The sequence below is a fragment of the Labrus bergylta genome, chromosome 3, assembly GCF_963930695.1.
Source record: "Labrus bergylta chromosome 3, fLabBer1.1, whole genome shotgun sequence".
Taxonomy (NCBI): Eukaryota; Metazoa; Chordata; class Actinopteri; order Labriformes; family Labridae; genus Labrus; species Labrus bergylta.
The window spans coordinates 21,440,662-21,460,672 of NC_089197.1; the positions used below are offsets into that span (position 1 = coordinate 21,440,662).

The following is a 20,011-nucleotide window of genomic DNA, read 5'->3' on the forward strand; positions in this document are numbered from 1 at the left end:
CTATGATTACAAACTTCTCTGCCTTTGCATTTAACTGATTTTATTTTTGTTGTTACCATTATTTTTGTATTTACTTTGTTTGTGAGCATTTATTCTGTTTTGCTGTAAACTCAGCATCATGGAAAATGACAGCATGCCCTCAGGGATTTTTCAAGATTTTTAATGAAGGATGAATGAACATATATTTGCTTAAATTGTTAGATGATTGTGTACTGGGTTAAGTAACTGAGGTCCATTAGAGAACGGTATTATTCACAAACCTTAACAGATGAAGTGTATTTACCAAACATATATTAAATGTAGTATTTTTTCAATGCATCGTCATCTTCTTAATGATTACAGTTACTACTTTGCATTCTAATCAATTGAAACCCTAATTAAATACAACAGGGACACATTTTAGTAAATTTAACAATATATAGCCAATAATAAATCATGTTTCCATTGTGATTTAGCTCAGACCAGCCAACACTTTTTAAACTGTTTTAATCCATGACTCTCATAAATTATCCTCTGTCTGATTTAGGGAATGACATATTCACAGATGTAATTTTTGAGGCTGCGACACACCTCATCATACCACTTTCCATGTGCCGCCACTGACAGAGCCACACAGCTCTCCCTCTTGGTTCCTGTGGGCTGCTTCTTGGAGCGGTCCCAGTTGAAGTAGCTGACTGGTATGCTGTTGACATCAACATACTGGCCCTCTTTCACTATGTCAGCCACACCAATCCAGAAGTCCTTGGATCCAGGAGCACTCCTCTTTGCATAGTCCCTCAGGTCATTGTTTTCCATCATGTCCCGAGGTGTTGCAAGAGTTCCTCCTTGTGCAATGCAGTCTTCATTTGCTTCATGGTAATGTTTGGGCTCCTCGATTGTCAGATAACACTTTCTGTGTGCTTTGATTCCACGGAGACAGACTGAAAACACAATGGACCTACTTCATGAGTAAACTGAATTGTAATGTCTGAATTTACTGTTTAAAAACAGAATAATAACCATAATTGGCATTTTAACAAAATACTCATATTTTTTACTTTATTTTTTGAATCCCCCTTTTTCAAGAAAATAATTTTTGTCTACAATCATGAAGATAAATAATGAAGACTGAAGAGTTTACCATCAGCAGAGTATAGGTTATCAACTTCTAAAGGAAAAAAAGGAGCATACAAAAACAACTAAACAACAAAAACAGATGAATGAATTCATTGTATTTCAAAGTGATCTACTGGGTTATTAAAACAAGAGAGGGGGAGTTATGATGTAGATTTTATTTTGTATTCTCAGTCTTCCCAGTCTGCAATTCATCCTCTAACTTTATATTTTAAATTCTGATAAGAGTGCTGCTGCCCTCTGCTGGAGACACCGCATAGTAGAAAGTTAAAAGTTGTGTTCTGAAGTTGTCAATTTTCTGACAGCTTATAAAGAGAAAGCACCATTACATATTGATAATGCCAACTAGTCATATCAACAATGTAAAGCTGCCATTGCCCCACATTTTCTCTCATTTACTTGTCTTAAGAAAATAAATACCAAATGATGATAGCAATGTTAATAAATCTAATCCATCATCTCCTATCATTTATTTAGTGAGGGTAGTACCTGTCTGTAATGCCTGCATCTCTTTCAATGAGTTCACCTCCTGCCACAACTTCTCAAGCTGGGACTTCACATCATCTTCCTCTGCAGCCACATGCCAATACAGAGGACACAAGAACAGGTTGGATGAAACATCAGTATAGCCTATACTTAATTTATGATATGTGTGTGAAATAGTTACCTCGGGGTGAAACAGCCTTCCTGGTGCGGGACGGACGGCTGGAGCTGAGGTGGAGCATGGAGAAGCAGAGAACGATGAAGACATGCAGAACCAGACGAGCCATGTCTGAGACCGGTGGATCCTAACAGGCCGGACACAGTGACACACCTTGTACTGCTGTGAACGGAACCAAAAATCACTGCAGGCAGCTCAATATATACTGGCCCCTCTGTATGCCTCTGTGGGTTCCTCTCCCTGCATTGGCTCCAGCTCTGTTTGTATTTATCCAAACATCAGGAGGAGGTGAAAGAGGTATAAGGGTAGAGGAGGAAATAATAACCTCCTTGTGTCTGGCTTTTCATAAATATTTACTTGGGACAAGGTGAACTAAGCAGCGTTCCCTTTCATTTCACAAACAAATCCATTGACTGCTGCACTGTTACAGAGTGTTCTTCACCCTGTCCAATGTTTTAACATGTTGAGTCACTTCTTAACTAGTGAAAATGTTGATACATCTCAAGGAAAAAGTTTGCTTATACGGAATATACTTTGCTAACATAAAGTGGTTCTACACTCACAAACCTTTAATTTACAAATTTAACTGGATGGACATTGAACTGAGGAAATGTTGTTCATACTTACACTATTTGCTCTTACCTACACTCTCTTCAATGTTTTAGTCATACAAACTTCTAGTTATATAATCTTTAGAAAATAAAGCTTCTACTAGACCTGAGGAAGTCCAGCGCTCTGCTACGGTGCATGCCAAGTTATTTTTAGAGTGGGATGTTGTATATAGATGGGAGGGGGATGCTAAATAAGAAAATCTCTTGGGTATATAGGGTCAGTATAGAAATGTGACCCACAAAACCAACAATTAAGCATGGCCCCTCATTTCACATAGGGGAAATAGTGTTATCTTTAACTTAAAGCTGTACTAAGTACTTGAAAAATTCCCTGGATGATTTATTCCAATCAAAACTGAAGACCAAAAACTGACAAAACTTGGTTACATCATTCTCTGTAGCATTAAACACATCCAATTTATTTCAATATTAACTACTTAAATAGCAGCATTTTCACACCAACTTAAAGAAACTGCATCTTGAAATTAAAGGACAAGGCATTTGTGATTAGTTATTTATACACGTTGCACTACATGGACACCTCAAACTAACATTAAACCATGAGCTCAGAAGTATACTGACTCAATTCTCATGGTTTAATTGACAATTACTTAAAATTACACTGCATGGATTTTTTAAATAAAAACAGTTTGCAGCAGCTCGGCCAATGATTATATGAATAGGTTCTGCCCACAGTGAATTTTTGAAAATCCCTCACTCTGTTGCCATCTAGTGCTAAAAGGAGGGATCATGCAGGACGTGCAGCATATGTGAAGTGTTTTTTAAATGTTGGCACTCACAATACAACTGAAAAAATCTTTTAGAAATAGAAACTCTTCATGAAGTAAACAAAAAAACATATTTAAATATATTTGTATATGTAAAAGTAAACGTGTAAAAAAAAATTGTATAACAATGTCTAGACAACTTTTTGAAATGATTAGGAATAACAGTCAAACAATGAAGTGAGTACCTTGCAGATACATTTATTCAAGTAAACAGAGCTGTACTCAAAGAAAGTACACAACAAAGAAGTGACAAAAATATACGACCACTGGTAAACCATAGTTTATATGGAAGATTGTGAACACACTATACAATACTAGACATTTCTGTTTTGTTTTTTAAGCCAATCATAATTCAAGCAAAGACTTGCACCCTCTCTCTTACACACATAAACCTACACACACACACAAACACACAAACACACACACATATACAAACAACATACTTGACATTAAAGGCATCGAAATTGACATGTCATTTTCAAAGTGTTTACGCATCATTCCCCCTATTTGGAGTCAAGAAATCACTTCCTAAATCGATTGAATCTAATACAAGCATTAACACTGTCTCCACTGTGTTTCAATCAGCTTCAAAGCCTGCTGCGCAAAATACTGTTAATCTAACTCTTAAGTTAGTGGATGCATGATCTACTTTCTAATTATGGCATGCTTGGAAAATGAACCCGTGCTGCTGTTTCAAATTGGAGAGAATACTTTTTGATTTATGGTCTGTTTTTATTTTTAGTACGTCAAGTTATAAATAATTCAAATGAATATCCGGGACAAAACAAACTGAATGAGCACAACTTCAGGACTACTGGAAGCAAACATAAGCTGTTCTTTCTCAATTTGATGAATGACAGAATAAGAACAGGTGAGTCATCTGTAGAAGGTGATGCAGTGTGCACTTCATGAAGAACTTGCAGATGTTCTAAAGCAGAGAATAATACTCACAGTAACACACAGATCTAAATCACCCTGCCTTCATACTCCAGCTTATCAAGAATTGTTTTATCATGGAGCTTTTTGGCACTTCTGCTGTGAGGCACCAGCAAGTAAGCAATTTTTTATCAGACAAGCAATGCAGAGAGTCCTCAAACCTCCGACTGCATCTGACTGACCATTTAATTTTCTAAAAATATCAGCAGTCTACTGATGTAACCGATGTTCTCTTTTATTTCCATGCATTAAGCAGGATTTTGAGAGGTATACATTTGACCTAATACAACTCTGTTTATCCCACCATTTACAAAACTGAGATTTTGTTGGCCTGAAGATAAATGCTTCTCTGGTATATATCGTATTTATGTTAAAATTCAGAGTACAAAGAGGGGAAACAGGTCTTCAGTATTCATAAAGAGAGCTCTGGCGGCACTTTGAATTCACCGAAGTACAAACTCTGTAAACAGGCAAGAAAGCATCTTAAATAGTTTTCATCACACTCCAGTTCAAAATACAGTTTCTGTTGGTTTGTACGACGTAAACTTCAGACAAGGAAAGCAGTTCAAGTATCAAACACATGTTGTCAGCTCAAAGGCACTGGGGATCCCATATTAATATACGATAAGAACCTCAAGATGAAATACCATGCAAATAACTACACTAACATTAATTTTGTCTTTTTTTTTTTTCTCTGCAGGCTTTTGCATAACTACTGTAACAAGACAAAGTGATTCACTCCATTGTTCAGGAGCACTACAACAATTGGATCACTTTGTGAATCAATTATTGAAGAAAGATGTGATATGTTTGACTAAATCTGTTCATCCGAGATCTGTTAAGAGCAGATCGACAGCTTTAAATGGTAATTAAATCTTAGTTGGCAGAACATCAACAGTAATATGGAAAAAAAATTATTGTTGTCAATAGCTAGCATAACATACCTTCATGTGTAAAGAATGTTACAATTCTACTAGTTTGGGAGTGGCACTTGGAAATCTTGCATCATTAACTGACAACAAACACTGACAAGAGGCACAGACATATTCTGTACACACATGCATACCTGCGTTCACACACATACACACACACACACACACACACACACACACATATACACTTGTGTGGCTGTGTTCCCCTGTGGTGAATCACTGAAGTCTATCTGTGTGTTGCAGGGTCGGGTTTAGTGGATGAAAGGCATTCGTTCCTTGCTGTCATTGTCTCCTTCGGGCTCCTCTTCTTCCTCTCCTGCTTCACTGGTCTCTGTGCTGTCGTTGGCCATCTAATGGAAAAATATTCTTCAGCTTTCAGATAATTTATACAGATAAAACAGGGGGGGAGACATGTTGGCTTGCATTAGGCGGTACAGTAGTTGTGTGAATGTGCCATGTGCTTATAGGCAGCTATATAGAGGGTCTATATTTTTCATTATAAGCACATATGCACATCCAGTAGTTGTAAAACAGAAGGGAGTCTTACTTACTGCCTCAAAATTATCCTGACTGTGCCTGAAAACATCTATTTATCACAATCAAATACCACCCAGTGAGTTATCAAAGAATCGCTGTGTGCTTAAAGAGTGCAGGAAAACAACAAGGTAAGATATTATATGTAATGTTCAGTAGCTTTTAAAAATGATCCTCAAGTGGTTCCGTTGTTGAGCATCCTTTTTCATCTTACTATATTCACCCTGTCTTTGTCTTTCTGTTGCTTACAATGTAAGATGGCACAAATTCATTAAAATACATAGTATAATTACGTTAAATACGTTAAGGCTGTGAAGTGCTGTGAGTCTTTGTAAAAGTTGTATATTTGTCAAGTGTGATCACTTACATTTAAAAGGAGAGAAAAACTTCAAAACATTGTTACCAGAGGAATGGGAGTCTTCTCAAAATCCAGAATGAGTTTTCCTATATTGACCCTGTCGTGGATTCTCTGCATGGCCTCTTTCACCTGCAAATAAAATACACCAATTAACTAAAAAAAAAATTAAAAAATGAAGTGATTAAAACAATAGCAGAACCCACAGCATTGTGGGGGTTGCCAAAATAGATAGGTTTGGTTGAGTTACACATAGCTTAGTATATAATAAATATGCTTCAGGCTTAAATTTATATCAATCAAAACCCAGGGGAATTTCTAAAGTGTTGGTTATAAAAACCAAATATTAGTAAGGCCGGTATTATATCTAAACTTGTATTCAGATTGTTCATGAAGAAAAATAAAAGCATCGAAAATTAGAACAATTTGAAACAATTCACTTCTGCTTTTAAATTTGTGAATGACTTCAAAAAGTAAAATCTCTCTTTCAAAACCATTTACAACAAACGAAAAGACATGTAGAGGCCTGCCTGAAACAAATAAAAAATAATCACAAAAACCCTTTGCAGATATTTCCTGGTGATAAATGACAAAGAACCACTTTCTCAGAGCTGAGAATCGAAACTGACCCTACTAGAAAAGCTGATAGCCTTGATTTTAATAAATGGTGCTGACTCACCCTGCTGGGCTACGTTTGACATCACACTGAACACTGAACTGCCTGCAGTTATGGTTCAAGAAGGTAACACAAGTACACTGCTGTATCTGACCTGGGAGTAGTCAGAATGTCGGCTGTACTAAACAGTGATTTGATTGTCCTTCACTGGCAGTGAAGTGATAGCTCTAATAACAAACAAAGCTATGAATAATAAATGTTTCTGCATCTTTCTACAGAACATTTTCATAATATTTAAGAGTGAGTCACATGAATTGATATGAATCATTCTTTATTTTTTTCAGAGTGAAACTCAAAAGGTAGCCTAATCATAAGTATCACCAAAGACACAAACCTCTGTAAATTAGACATGTTATTTTGTTCATAGATTTTTCAGGTAGTTTTATACTTTTGTCATAGAGGAGCGATGAGAGAGAGGGGAATGAAATGTGGTAAAGTAACGATGATTAATATCAAACCCAGGATCTCTGCCTCGAGGACTATAACCTCTGTACATTTGTGCACGATATTACCACTAGGCTATATGGCGCCCAAGACACATGTTCTGACAAAGTGTCAGGCTCCTATACCCACTTCGTCGTAACGTCAACCTCCTTATTTACAAGTAAAAAAGATTTAGGCAGTAAGACTTCCACTGTCCAAGAAGGTGGACGTTATTAATAAACACACTGTAGAAAGAGAAAGAACAGCAAAGATCTGCAGGAAGGTTTTTAATCATTCCGCACTCAAAATGAAGTTTAATTTCTTCACTATATTTTTTAGGGCCTGAGTACTGTATGTAGTAAATATGCCACGTGGCACATGAGCATATGCCGCGGCACGAGTTGACTATAGACCAGCATATGCCGATATGAGTGGCATATGCTGCTGCACACAGGCCATGTGAGTGGCACATGGCGCGGCATATTTACTATGTACATTTGCGTCAGACCTTTGCAAACTAAGGACTGCACACAGGATCCTCCGCTTCCTGCTTTTTTGCATTACAACCACCTTTTTGTACGTACATTCCATGTGAGGCTGAATTTTGGGTGACGTTTGGTGAGTTTTTGTGTATGTTAAAGTCCCCAAATAAGCAATTCATTGTGACGAGGGAGAATAATAACTCCGTCAGATTGAATAAGGTCCTCGCTCCGAGGTCAGTGCTCAGGCCCTAAAAAATACAGTGAAGAAACTAAACTTCATTTCGAGTGCGGAATGAACATGCCTAATTCAGTTCTGCTGGCAGGTGAACATAACTGAGTAAAGGTCTTCCTAGTATGTGTTTAGTAGGATAGCCCTTTGAGATGGATCATCTAATTTTCAAGGGGGTCCTAATAGCAGATAGACATAGAAACTTAAAATTATAGTTGCAAGCTGATGCACACTTACACAATATTTGTTTAGTTTCAACACTTCATATCATTGCCGCACTATTGACATCAGTGTGACTGATGTAGTCACACAGTGCATGCTTTTCTCATACTGTGCAGATTTAATGTCAAACAGCAATATAAGAAGCCAAGCAAGTTCCAATGTTGTCAGACTTTCCTTTTTGATGTTACTACAACATCATTGTTGTTTTAATGCAACATTTTCTCATTTATTTCCAACCACAATATCTACTTCCAATGATAGATTTATTTGTGTAATGTGTAACTCTCACACACCACAAAGGATTATTAAGGATGTCAAATCTCGCTTGACATTACAGTCGAAACAATGACCCAAGTGAATGTGCCTCTTTGTCTGTAAACCATTGTGTCACAGGCATTTGTTGAAAAAAAAAAAAAATAGAGGAAAACATGCCACGAGCAAAATTAGGTCAGAAACATTTTCCAGTAATTTGCTGCTTGGTAGGAAGTTTGTAGAAGATGATACAAGATCCACTTGTATTTTAAGTGTAATGAGACTTTACGAGTACTTTGAAACTTATAAATAGGCTCACTTTTATTTATTAGTTTCCTAAACTGCATTCAAAGTGTAACTTTCAGGTGAGGGAGACAGACAAATACATCTTCTGTTGGTCAGACTGCTCCTACTGCACTAATTTGTTTTAGACAGGAAGATTCACAACTTTTCATTCCAGAAAAAAAGGTTTCCTTGGTCAACACATCAATTAACGCCCTCTGAATTCTACTTCCAGGCATATAAACAAATGAGGCCGGCTGTGCCCCTGGCACTTCATCCCACACCATCCTCCCCCTCCAACCAGATTGTTCATGGGCAATGGTTCCAGTGAAAGGCCTGAACAATCTGCCAGGGAGTAATGACACCAAGGGGGAGTTTCCCATGAGAAATGAAAATCTCTCACTAACTGCAGATAAAAGAAAGATAAGAATGACTTTTAATCAGCTTCTTGTGATGTATTTATTACCTGCACAGGCTCACTTTTACCTGAATTCTGGTTTTAGGGTGTGAATGAAATGAAACGTATGACCTGTTCAGTCAGAGCATGTTTCAAATTAACTCTAACACAGTTTAAACTTTGTGCTGATGGCTGAAACTTCTGTCCTAAATATTGCAGCAAAGGACTCCTCCTGGATGCCCCTATGATGGTATCATATCGCATCACATTGCATCGTACTGTAAAATATCGTATACTATCTTAACATATGGTAGCGTATTGCAACATATCGTATCGTAACGTAACATATTGTATCGTAACAAATTGTAGCTAATTGTAAAATATTGTATCCTATTATAACATATTGTATCGTAATGTAACATATCATATAGTAAAAAATTGTAGCTAATTGTAAAATATCGTATTCTATCTTAAAGGGGCTATATGTAACTTTCAAAAATACTGTTCGCTTATTAATGGGCGATAAAAAACGATTTATACATGTAAAAAGTTACATATAGCCCCTTTAACATATGGTAGCATATTGCAACATATCGTATCATAACATAAAATATCGTATAGTAACAAATTGTAGCTAATTGTAAAATATTGTATCTTATTGTAACATTGTATTGTATCAAACATAAAGTAGCGTATTTTAACATATCGTAACATATTGTAGCTAATTGTAACATATCCTATCGTAACATATTGTCGTGTATTGTAACATATTGTATCACAACATATTGTACCGTATTGTAACATAGTGTAGCGTATTGTAACATATTGTAGCGTATTGTAACATATTGTAGCGTAATATATTGTATCACAACATATTGTAGCGTATCGTAACATATTGTAACATATTGTAGCGTAACATATTGTAGCGTATTGTAACATATTGTAGCGTAACATATTGTATCACAACATATTGTAGCGTATTGTAACATATTGTAACATATTGTAGCGTAACATACAGCGTAAGGAGTCAATATAACGAAAGATGTCTTTTATATTTGGTTGTGGCGACACAATATCATAAATAAATCGCAGAGAGGTATTCAAGATTTCATACATGAAAAACCAACTGGTGCAGAAAGACAATGTTCACAGTGGTCTAATCCATATCTAATATTAATAGTGTGATTATGTTTTATCTGCATAAACTTTACAAAGCTTTTCAGTATATGGATCCCATAAAGGAACAGTTTAAGATTTTTTAAAATCCAGAATAAAGTGATAGACGTTTAGCCATATGGTTGGGCTTTGTGTGGGCGGGACATCATCATGCAACAGAAAGATGCAACCTACCCGCCATCTGTGTAAGATTCTCCAAGAACAGCTGAAAATGTCCCGTACAAAGCAGCCGTGACAAACAACAGCTTATATGCTGTCCGAGATGTTTGCATGAATCCTCTAAATCTTCAATTGAATTTACTTTCATGTTACAACTGTGATTAGATCATTTTTTATTTGATCATCATTAGCCTCATTATTGGCATGCATCATCCACACACCCGAGGCTCTTACCTCCTCCAGCGCCCACAGGGAGTCCACTACAGGCCTTATCTTCTTTTGTTTATAGAGACATAAGAGCTTGTCCATCACCGATTTCACGAGACTACATTTTCCATTCTTGAAGAGCAGGTTGAGGAGCGAAAACCCTGCCATAACTTTGTTCTCCTCGTACAGTTTAATAGGGTTCACCTTCTCCACCTGCCACCACTGGAGAAAAAAAAAAAAGTCCATATTAAGTGACTCATTCATTTGTGTATGTGTGTGTGAGCTTCATTAGCCATGAAATGTTTAATGGGTAGTAACAGGTTGCTGTTTTCTACAAATGTTGATAACAGACTGCATCTCTGACTCACGGATTTTGCAAAGCTGAAGAAACTCTTTGTTTCCCCAGTTACCATGTTTGACGCGCCTGAAAAGACAAAAATAAAAGCATTGCTGTATGCTGTGCAAAGGGCTGGACAGAAGTGATTGGCCATTAACAGGCAGACACGGCAAGCATGAGAGGTGAGGTGGGGGTAGAAGGAGTCGGCACCTTTTGACCCTCAGATCCGTGCAAGCATGCTTACGCACATATTCAATACAACTCAATCTAATTAAGCATTCTCCCTCTAATGTAGCTACTTGATTCATGAGGCTCGACAATAATTAACAGAGATCAGGTAAAAACAGTATAGCTGTGAGGGACAATATATTAAATGTGCAGGCTATGAAGTCAATGTTTTATTAAAAAGATCCTCATTATTGTCATTTTTGGAAATAAATGTGAACCGTTTCTTGTGGAGAATAAGAAGAGAAAACAGATACAAGTCATGTCTTTCCAAAATGATGCCAAAGCTAGGCTTAATGTAGCTTAGCATAAGCACAAGGAACAGCTATGCTAGCTACTGAATGTCCAAGAGTAACAAAATCTTAATTGAACCATCTCTAAATCGTACAAATCACCAATTGTCTTGTTTGTTTTTTTCTGCAGAACAACATCAACTTGCCTTTTTATAAAAAGGGTCTATTTAAAAAACAAAGCTGTTTCTGCCTTTTACCAGTAATTCTTTATCAGTAGCGCCATGCAAGCTTTGCCTTTTATTGACAGATCTAAGGGTGGTATTGATCTACTCTTTCAACCCTTAGCATAAAAGCATAAATATTCCCGAAATGCCAAACTTTTTCCTTGCTGGTAAAATTAACTCAGACTGAGACATATCATTGAAAGTCTGACTAAAATACTTCAAATGTAATAATTAAAAATGTGAAAGTACATAACAGACAGGCATGGTAGAATTAGGTTAATTAAGTTGAAGTATTGTTCATACCATACAGGATGTAAGTTCCCAAAGGCCTCAGCAAACTCAGGCCTTTCCCAGTGTTTTCCCCACACAGACTGTCTAACACAATGTCCACTCCCTCAGGAGATATTCTGAAACACCAAAGGGAAAGAAAAAAATGGTTGATCAAACAGATGCAAAGAATTAAGTTGAGACATCATAGCAGCGAGTATCATTTAATCTGTAGTCCTTTCAATCAATCGTTTAATTTGTCAAATGTCCAAGAAATGTAAAATATGTCTTTCCCAGAGTTTCCCAGAGCATGGTTTAAAATGAATTAGAGAAAAGCAGCCATTGCTCTCATCGTTAAAGCCCCAACCACCAATATTTTACTTATTTTTCACAGTGACTCTGATCATTTATGATTCAAATAGTTTTTTGAACTCTTACAACCAGACAATCTGAGTGGATTTACTCATTACACGTTTTTTTTGACAACACATTAAAACGGCAGTCTCTGGAAAAAGACATCAAGATTCTCAACGGGGGGGATCAGCAGCTTGCTCATATCTAATAAAGCTCATCTGTTAGGAATTCAAAAGATTTGATCATTTATTCTCTGAGTCTTGTTCTGCACACACAAAAACTACAACTCACAACCCCTAGGTTTTTTTTATGACTTTGCCTACAGTTCAGTTTTTTATCTTCCGCAAAGCCAACATTGCTCAGAATCTGTAATATCCTTAATGTCATGTCACAAAAATGTTCTTATTGAACACAGACTCAGCTAGACAAAACAGTCTGCCCGTGGATATGAAAGAATGAAAGGCATGTCATGAATAAGGCAGTCATAAGTCCTTACTTTCTGCCTTGTGGCCCTGGACACCTGCCTGGCTAAACTGCTTGGTGGTCTTGTGATTCCCATGGTTTTTGCCTTTTGTAAAAAGACTAATTTAAGTGTACTTTGCTCTTGATCCTGAGAAGAATGTGTGGGCCAGAGAGATGAAAGGCATATTAATCCACTACAACTAGATATGTAGGCAGAAACCATGAAGTGATCAGCACTCAGGGAAAATATTGAAACCTTATGTATTTAGTTTTGAATAATAAAGTCTTGTGTTGTGTGTTTGGTGTATTTATCCTTATCAACAGTATAGCAATTAATTACAATAAATGATTCCCAAAGCTCTCTCTGAATCTTTAATTAATAGATTCAATCATCACAGCATAGATTTAGTGAACCTGTCTCATAAAGTAGGCTACAAGGTGTTTCCTCTGCAGTACGTACGGGCTGTGTTTCTGTGCAATGAATGGAATGTGTGGCGTATCAATGCTCAGCACTAATTGGCTCAGTTGTTCCACAATGCCAGTGCAGACCTCCGCCCAGCACACACAGTGTTACTGCCGTTGCTGCTCTATCAGATGAGCTTTGTGTTGCCATAGGAACCATGGCCACACAAGACCAAATAAGGCAACCAGTAACATCTGCATCCTCCCGCAACCCTCCAAGGACAGTGAGGTCCACGTAATCACCCTCAAATACCTTTGAATATATTGTGGAAATACATAAAAAACCAAGAACAACTTCACGACAAAACTGTCTGTGCTTACTTTTTGATTTCTTGCGTATAATCCACGTTTTTGTCAAAGAGGTGGGTCATCGAGTCTTTGATGGCTGCATGTTTGGAAGTTGATGCGATCCCAAACACAGTGACATGAGGTACGGTGGAGCACAGCTGAGCCACAGCTTGTCCCTGAAAATAACAAACAGTTGCAACAATTTATCAGTGCATGAGAACACAGGGCTTTACTCTAAATAGACCAAGATCACATAAAATACCATGAAACCATAGAAGAGTAGAATATCTACATTGCATTTATTATATGGAGTTGGAGTAGTAGTAGTAGTTATTTCAAGTTATCATGCACCGAGCCAACGCAGACTGACAAGACACTCAAAAACATAACAGACAAGAGCAGTAACATAATGAGAGAAAAAGAACCAATTCATCACAATACATGTCAAACAATGACAAACCAAATGTTAACATAATGTTACTCATTATACATTAGAACTACATAACTGCAATTGTTTTCATAAATCAAACATAGAGCATCATCAGGCCTCCTGTTTCAAGGCATTTAACACAAATTGAGCAATGGGAAACCCTTTATGTAAACAGGTACTGAAGTCTATCTTCAGCAGACAAAGAAAACAAATCTGGACAATTTTCAGACATCTTGGAGAAAAGCTGACTTCTTAGAGTGAGATACAAAGTAGTAATAGAACAAAAAGTGCATTTAATTTTCCACTTCTACCAGATCACACTTTGGATCCTTCTCTTGAGTGGAAGTGACTTGTTTCCAATGGCAGAGAGAGGACACAACATCTCAGCTGTGCATACACCTCTGTGCTCTGGTTAGGTTAAGGGTGACATAGTGCTCCAGACTGAAAACCTTTTTGATGATCACATTATATGTTCTCAAATTTGATTTACATTAAACTTCTTCTGACCATTTGTCTTTGTTACTTTCAAATATTGGTAGTAATGTTTAGATTTGACTGACACCACACCTTCATTTATTTATCTCTACATATTGAGGACCTGCCTTATTCAATATTTTTGCAACCTCCCTAGCCTGATTATAATTATTTGCAAATCCCAATAGAAGATTAGTTTAGCTAACCTGGCATATTGATCAGACATTTCCATAGTCACACCATATCGCTCAAGTTTTGGGGTACATTTATGCACACCCAGAAATCAGTGCACACCTCTCCTCTGAGCTTTTTTTAAAGAAACAACATACCATCAGGCAAAAATCATTTTGCTTAATTGTTAAACTTCTTATAGCAACATTTTTTAAAGTAATAATAAATTATTTCGGCCATTTAGTCTGGTTTATGTTTCCATTTTTAGACAATGATCAATATCAATCCATAAGAGGAAAAAAACAGTTACAATGAGAGTCGTTGTTAATGTTTTTTTTAAAGGTGGAAGTTTTCTATGGGTGTGCAAAGGTCATGTAAAAAAACAGACTTACTACAGCACCTCCTGCCGAATGAACCAACACTGACATCCCCTCTCTCAGATTGGCCACCTCAAAGAGCATCATGTAGGCAGTCACAAAGTTCAGGGAGAAAGCAGCAGCTTCTGCAAAACTCATCTCATCTGGCATCTTGTAGACAAAATCCACTGGTGTACAAACAACCTCTGCCCAGGCACTGTAATTCACAAAAGCCATAACTCTGTCGCCTATCTGAAAGAAACATGGATAACAAACAGAGAGGAAAGAGCCATGAGTAGTTCTTGATTAATTGCAATGAATATCTTATTACTAGGTTTACAGTCCATACCTCCAGGTTAGTTGGTGCACATTTGGTTGCTCTAAAACAAACAATATTTATTCTTTTTCACATCAATATAGAGTTAGAAGTCATGACTCATCTCACCTCAAAACCTGTTGTGTTTTCAGCCACTGATTCCACTATTCCACAACATTCAAACCCCGGGACAAGAGGGGGTTTTGGAGGATTATCAATCGTCCCCTGACGTACCATCAGATCCAAAAAATTCAAGCCACTGTGACAGAGAAAACATAAACCTTGCAGTATTTTGACAGGAAATCAATATTAGAAACCATGTATCAGACTGTCTCTAGCCACTGGCAGGTAATAAATAGAGATTTAGTATGTGCTGTTTAGAGGTTTGACTATTTATTTCATCATTATCAGCAGTGAGTCATAGTTACTCCCCTGTGAATACAGAACCACATTCAACAGACATATTCAATTCAAAAAATATTTTCCTAACTGAGTTAATCATTGGCTCATCTGTATACTAATGCATCAAGGATGCTATAGCCTACATGGCATGTAAAATCACGTTATCGGATACGTATAATTTGATTTTGAATAATACAATCTAATAATGATGGCTATCTGGCAATAGTTAGTTCTTCATTTTCGCTTGGTTTAAATAAGCTCCAGCCTGCCAGTCAACCTCCTGTTCTGGTAAAGACCTGTGGCTTCAACACTGCGAAATTTTCTAATAAGATGGTTTGTTTAGGCTACACATTTATTAGAAAATACTGTAATGTGCATGTAATAAGGAGGCCACAGCAGAACACAAACCATAAGCACATATGAAAGAAACAGATAATTTCATTTTTACCATGCTTTGACGCGGATCTTTACTTCTCCCTTCTGCAGCTCGGGCATTGCCTTCTTGGTTACACGGAGTTTGTTCAGACCTCCAAAACCTGACAATATCACCGCTCGCATTTCTTTGGCATCGCTGGACGATTCCACGTTCTCTTTGCACACGTTTTTATTTATCATGAACTCGGTTTCCTCTGTCATGTGTGCTCCTTCTTTCGCCATTTCGGAGACAAGCGCCGCACTGGCTCTGCTTTTCCGATCTTCCTCGGGGCTCAAAGTGATGCGGTGTGCATAGACAGGCACTGCATGGATGGGTGGTTATCCACGCAGGGGCCTGAAATTTTACTGTTTAGTCTACTATTTTATAATAACGCGGAACTTCGGTCAGATATCTCAGTTTTCCAAAATAAAGTCACAGAGATGCTGATAATTCAACACAAGTTGGTCATTTGAAAAATCTGTAATGAATAACACTTTCTTTGCAGAGCTTTCGCCTGTGTCTGGCTATGAAGGGCGCCATCTGCTGGTGAAATGCGTTCAAAACTTTTTAAATATCGAAGTCTAGGAATGCAACAGTTTAGCACTATTGGATACACCATGGCAGAGAATAGTAAAACCGAAAACGTCAAACCAAAACAAGAAACTGAAAAAGGATTAGGTAGACTCAAACTGGTTGATCTGATTCATTTACCACAAGCAAATCCTTCAACATCACAAAGCAATCTAATTTCTTCATGTAAAACAGTTCATTGGTTTGGCTTTTACAGTTTAGAAGAAAATGTAACATTAATTGTATTCCAAAACATTTTTTAAAATCTTATTCCAGTCATTAATCAAGCATATAATTACCCCCCCCCCCCTCCATTACTCCTTCATTGTCCTGTCCTCATCATTTGTTTTTTTGTTTTATTGTTTTTGTCAAAGTATCTTTGAGTTTTCAGAAAATCACTATATAAAACCAATGTATTATCATTATTATTATTATTATTATTATTATAATGATATAACTTTTTCTGGTTTCAGTTTGTAAAATACAATGATTTGCTGGTTTGTGATTTTTTACAGTGAAGTTATACTTCATACAGGGTAGCAGAGCCAGGCAGGGAAGAACAGCTTTGTGTATGTGTGCACGTCTGAATGTGTGTGTAAATAGTACCCCTGTTGTTTGTTACACGACATGCTTCTGCTACACACATAAAGCAGTGTGAAATCACACACTGGAACACTGATACAGTCTACACTGTTAGGTATTAGCAGAAAGATGTTATGACAGTGGAGCTTTGTTTTCGCAATCTGACAAATGTAGAGATGAGCCCTTTACTTTTCTTTTTTCTTATTCACAAAAGTGTGCGGGAGAAAGCCGGCGCTTCTATTGCTATTTGCATTTTAAGGCATAGATCACATGATTTCAAGGTCCGTGTTCTATCCAATGGCTAGTAATCAATTTAAAATCAGTAAAGTTATATGGGACATTAACACATATATTGCGATAAAAATCTCGGTGACCCTGCCGAGTGATGTCCTGCGTTAAGATTTGTTTTACAATTTATAAATAGAGTCTGTAGCATTTGTTCTTGATATGGGATGGTTGTCTTTATTACATCCACGACTGCTTACAACTTCCCCAGCACCATTATAAACCCTGTTAAGACCCAAACATTGGGGAGAAATGGTCCTTCTAACAAGTCATTTTGTGCGTACTTTAGCCTTCATTTAATATATTATCTCAAGAGGAGCATACATCTCGCTAGTTGAAAAAATACACTTCTTAAACATTTCACACTGTTAATGGTAACTGGCAGAGTCAAAGTCCTTATGCCTTTTACTACTGACACAATTATAATAGAAAACATGAACTACACAATATCCTCTTTAAACGTTTACATTCATAGGGTGAACACAGGAAAAGGTTTTTGGAAAACAGTCAAAGGACTCTCAACTATTTTGGAACATCAGTAAATATTCGTAGTCCATGCATTCCTTGAATCTCTTCCTTGAGTGCCTGTGGAGGGAAAAAAACACAACAGCTGATGAGAACATTTCTTAAAAACAAAACAACACAAGCAGTATAAACACCCACAATTGCTTCTTAAGTATTACACAACATCTGAAAAATATCACAAGCAGACGAGGTGCTGAGCACACAATGTGTTTGAAATTTACCTGATTTACTAACTGGTGTTGCTGAATAGTCCTTTTTCCTTTGAACTCACTGGACTCGATGTGGATCTCATACATGGCCCCACAACCACCTGAACACAGCATAGACCCAATGTCATTTTTTTAGGAGCATGCGTGTCATCATCTGGTTTAATTATTACTATGAAGGCTGTATCAGAAGCATTGAACATCTGGAATATAACCACTGGACTGGACGGAACAGCCACAAACACACAAGTAATAAAAAAAAAAAAAAGAGAGAGAGTCCAGTCCAGTAAGTCAACATCTGGAGATCATTAAAGATGATCTTAAACTCCATGAAGCTGGTTACTGACGGACTTGATTCACCTGAGATATCCACAACTTTCAGCGAAGAGGCTGACGGAAACTTCTCCTTCAGTATCGTGGCGATGCGGACCTCTCCGTCCGTCTGTGTGGACAGACATCTCTGCACACTGCCAGACACAGCAGCCTGAGGACACAGAAACGAGTATGTGTGTGTTGTTGTTACATGAAGTCTAAGAGCTGTGAAAGATTGACCCTAAAAAAAAAAACCACACGTGTATTTACTTGATTGGTGCGGGAAACCCGAAGAGCAGAGATGACGGTGCTGGTCAGGCTCCGTCTGAAAGCGAACATTGTGGAAAACACTGAAAATACAAAATCCACACTGTGTCGTTTAATAACAAGTCATGTCCTCAAACAGCTTCGTCGCAAATATATGACGTCACACATCCGGGTGCTCGACTCCCGGCCAAAGACTGTAAAATCAGGGATGGGCAACAGCGAGGGCCACATTCATTTAACTCTCACTGCCAGGGGGCCACATTGTAGTTTACAGTCAATTATGTCTCAAGTTTAACTCAACATATACCAGTGATCAAATATTATTATGGACATATTTCTGGTTTTCATGATTTCATGGCAGATTTTGTCATGTTTTCTTCATGATTCCAATTATCTGATATGTCAAAATTGACCTGAGGGCCACACTGAGGGTTGATGGCGGGCCGCATGTGGCCCCCGGGCCGCCAGTTGCCCACCTCTGCTGTAAATATTAATATTATTTTCACAATATGCTCCTGGCATAAGATAAAAAGTTAGCAACAAAAAATAGTTATAATGACTTAATACAACAAACCTGATTTACACAGCAATGTTTAATTAGTATTGGAATGGTATTCAAATTCAATTTGTTTTTTCATGTTTAATATGATTTGACTCAAACACAGCGTCATGTAGGCTGTGGACATTCTGGTAAAACTGTCTCATGTACACCTTATTTACAGTGTACAGTGTATTACCAATACAAAACATTAAGGAAAACATATTTAATATAAATGATGTACAGGGTGGTGTTGGACTCTGACTACACAGACTATACATAGGGATATTAAAGAGAGAGATGTTCAATCTAAAACTCTGTTCATGTACTGTACTGTGTTATTGTTTTATTATTTCAGTGTACCAGTAAGGCCACCATTGAGTTGGCATTGATGACATGCAATCATTATTATGATATTAGCAACTTTGGACAACTATCACAAGTAAAAATGTCTGCCAGTTTTGAGGTCTTTCAATCCTGTAAAACAGCAGAATTCCTCATTGTAATAAAATGTGAAGATTTTTTTTTTTTATTGTGTCAAGTAAGGGGCGTAATTCTCGTGTATTTAAAAGCTACCTTTTTTTAAACTTGATATTTGTTTAACAATTTAATCTTCTATAAAAGTCTGTCCAATAACAGAACAACAGGACAGTCAAAGTCTCTTTTTTAAAGTACAGATTGACATTTCCATGGAAGGACGGTATGAATTAAAAGGCTTATCTCACTCTGCAGGTTTTGGACCCCTGCATAAATGGAGGCAGAGAAGCAATTAGTGGCTGTTGACAGTGGGCTTTATTGCCTTTCACACCAGGCCTGAGCTTTGTTTGTGCACAAAAATTATTGCCCCAACACAAAGCCACACAGCCAGCGAGGAG

The 20,011-nt window shown here is 37.3% G+C and overlaps 3 protein-coding genes across 3 annotated transcripts; all 3 read right to left on the reverse strand.

The window, feature by feature from the left end:
• Positions 1 to 144: 144 nt before the first annotated feature.
• Positions 145 to 1,936, reverse strand: clec3a (C-type lectin domain family 3, member A). Its single transcript, XM_020626042.3, has 3 exons — positions 1,781 to 1,936; positions 1,603 to 1,683; positions 145 to 920 (listed from the first exon to the last, which is right to left on the reverse strand). Exons 1-3 carry the CDS (start codon positions 1,881 to 1,883, stop codon positions 523 to 525), a joined length of 582 nt encoding a protein of 193 aa, XP_020481698.1. The 5' UTR covers positions 1,884 to 1,936; the 3' UTR covers positions 145 to 522.
• A 2,036-nt stretch (positions 1,937 to 3,972) lies between these two features.
• On the reverse strand, positions 3,973 to 16,350 carry vat1l (vesicle amine transport 1-like). The gene is made up of 9 exons (XM_020625788.3): positions 15,885 to 16,350; positions 15,164 to 15,293; positions 14,755 to 14,970; positions 13,321 to 13,463; positions 11,758 to 11,861; positions 10,804 to 10,859; positions 10,463 to 10,657; positions 5,979 to 6,062; positions 3,973 to 5,391 (listed from the first exon to the last, which is right to left on the reverse strand). The coding sequence occupies exons 1-9, from the start codon at positions 16,091 to 16,093 to the stop codon at positions 5,293 to 5,295; spliced, it is 1,236 nt and encodes a 411-aa protein (XP_020481444.1). The 5' UTR covers positions 16,094 to 16,350; the 3' UTR covers positions 3,973 to 5,292.
• A 1,210-nt stretch (positions 16,351 to 17,560) lies between these two features.
• bola3 (bolA family member 3) lies at positions 17,561 to 18,761 on the reverse strand. The gene is made up of 4 exons (XM_020625967.3): positions 18,602 to 18,761; positions 18,380 to 18,503; positions 18,035 to 18,123; positions 17,561 to 17,873 (listed from the first exon to the last, which is right to left on the reverse strand). The coding sequence occupies exons 1-4, from the start codon at positions 18,668 to 18,670 to the stop codon at positions 17,811 to 17,813; spliced, it is 345 nt and encodes a 114-aa protein (XP_020481623.1). The 5' UTR covers positions 18,671 to 18,761; the 3' UTR covers positions 17,561 to 17,810.
• Between the last annotated feature and the right edge of the window lie 1,250 nt (positions 18,762 to 20,011).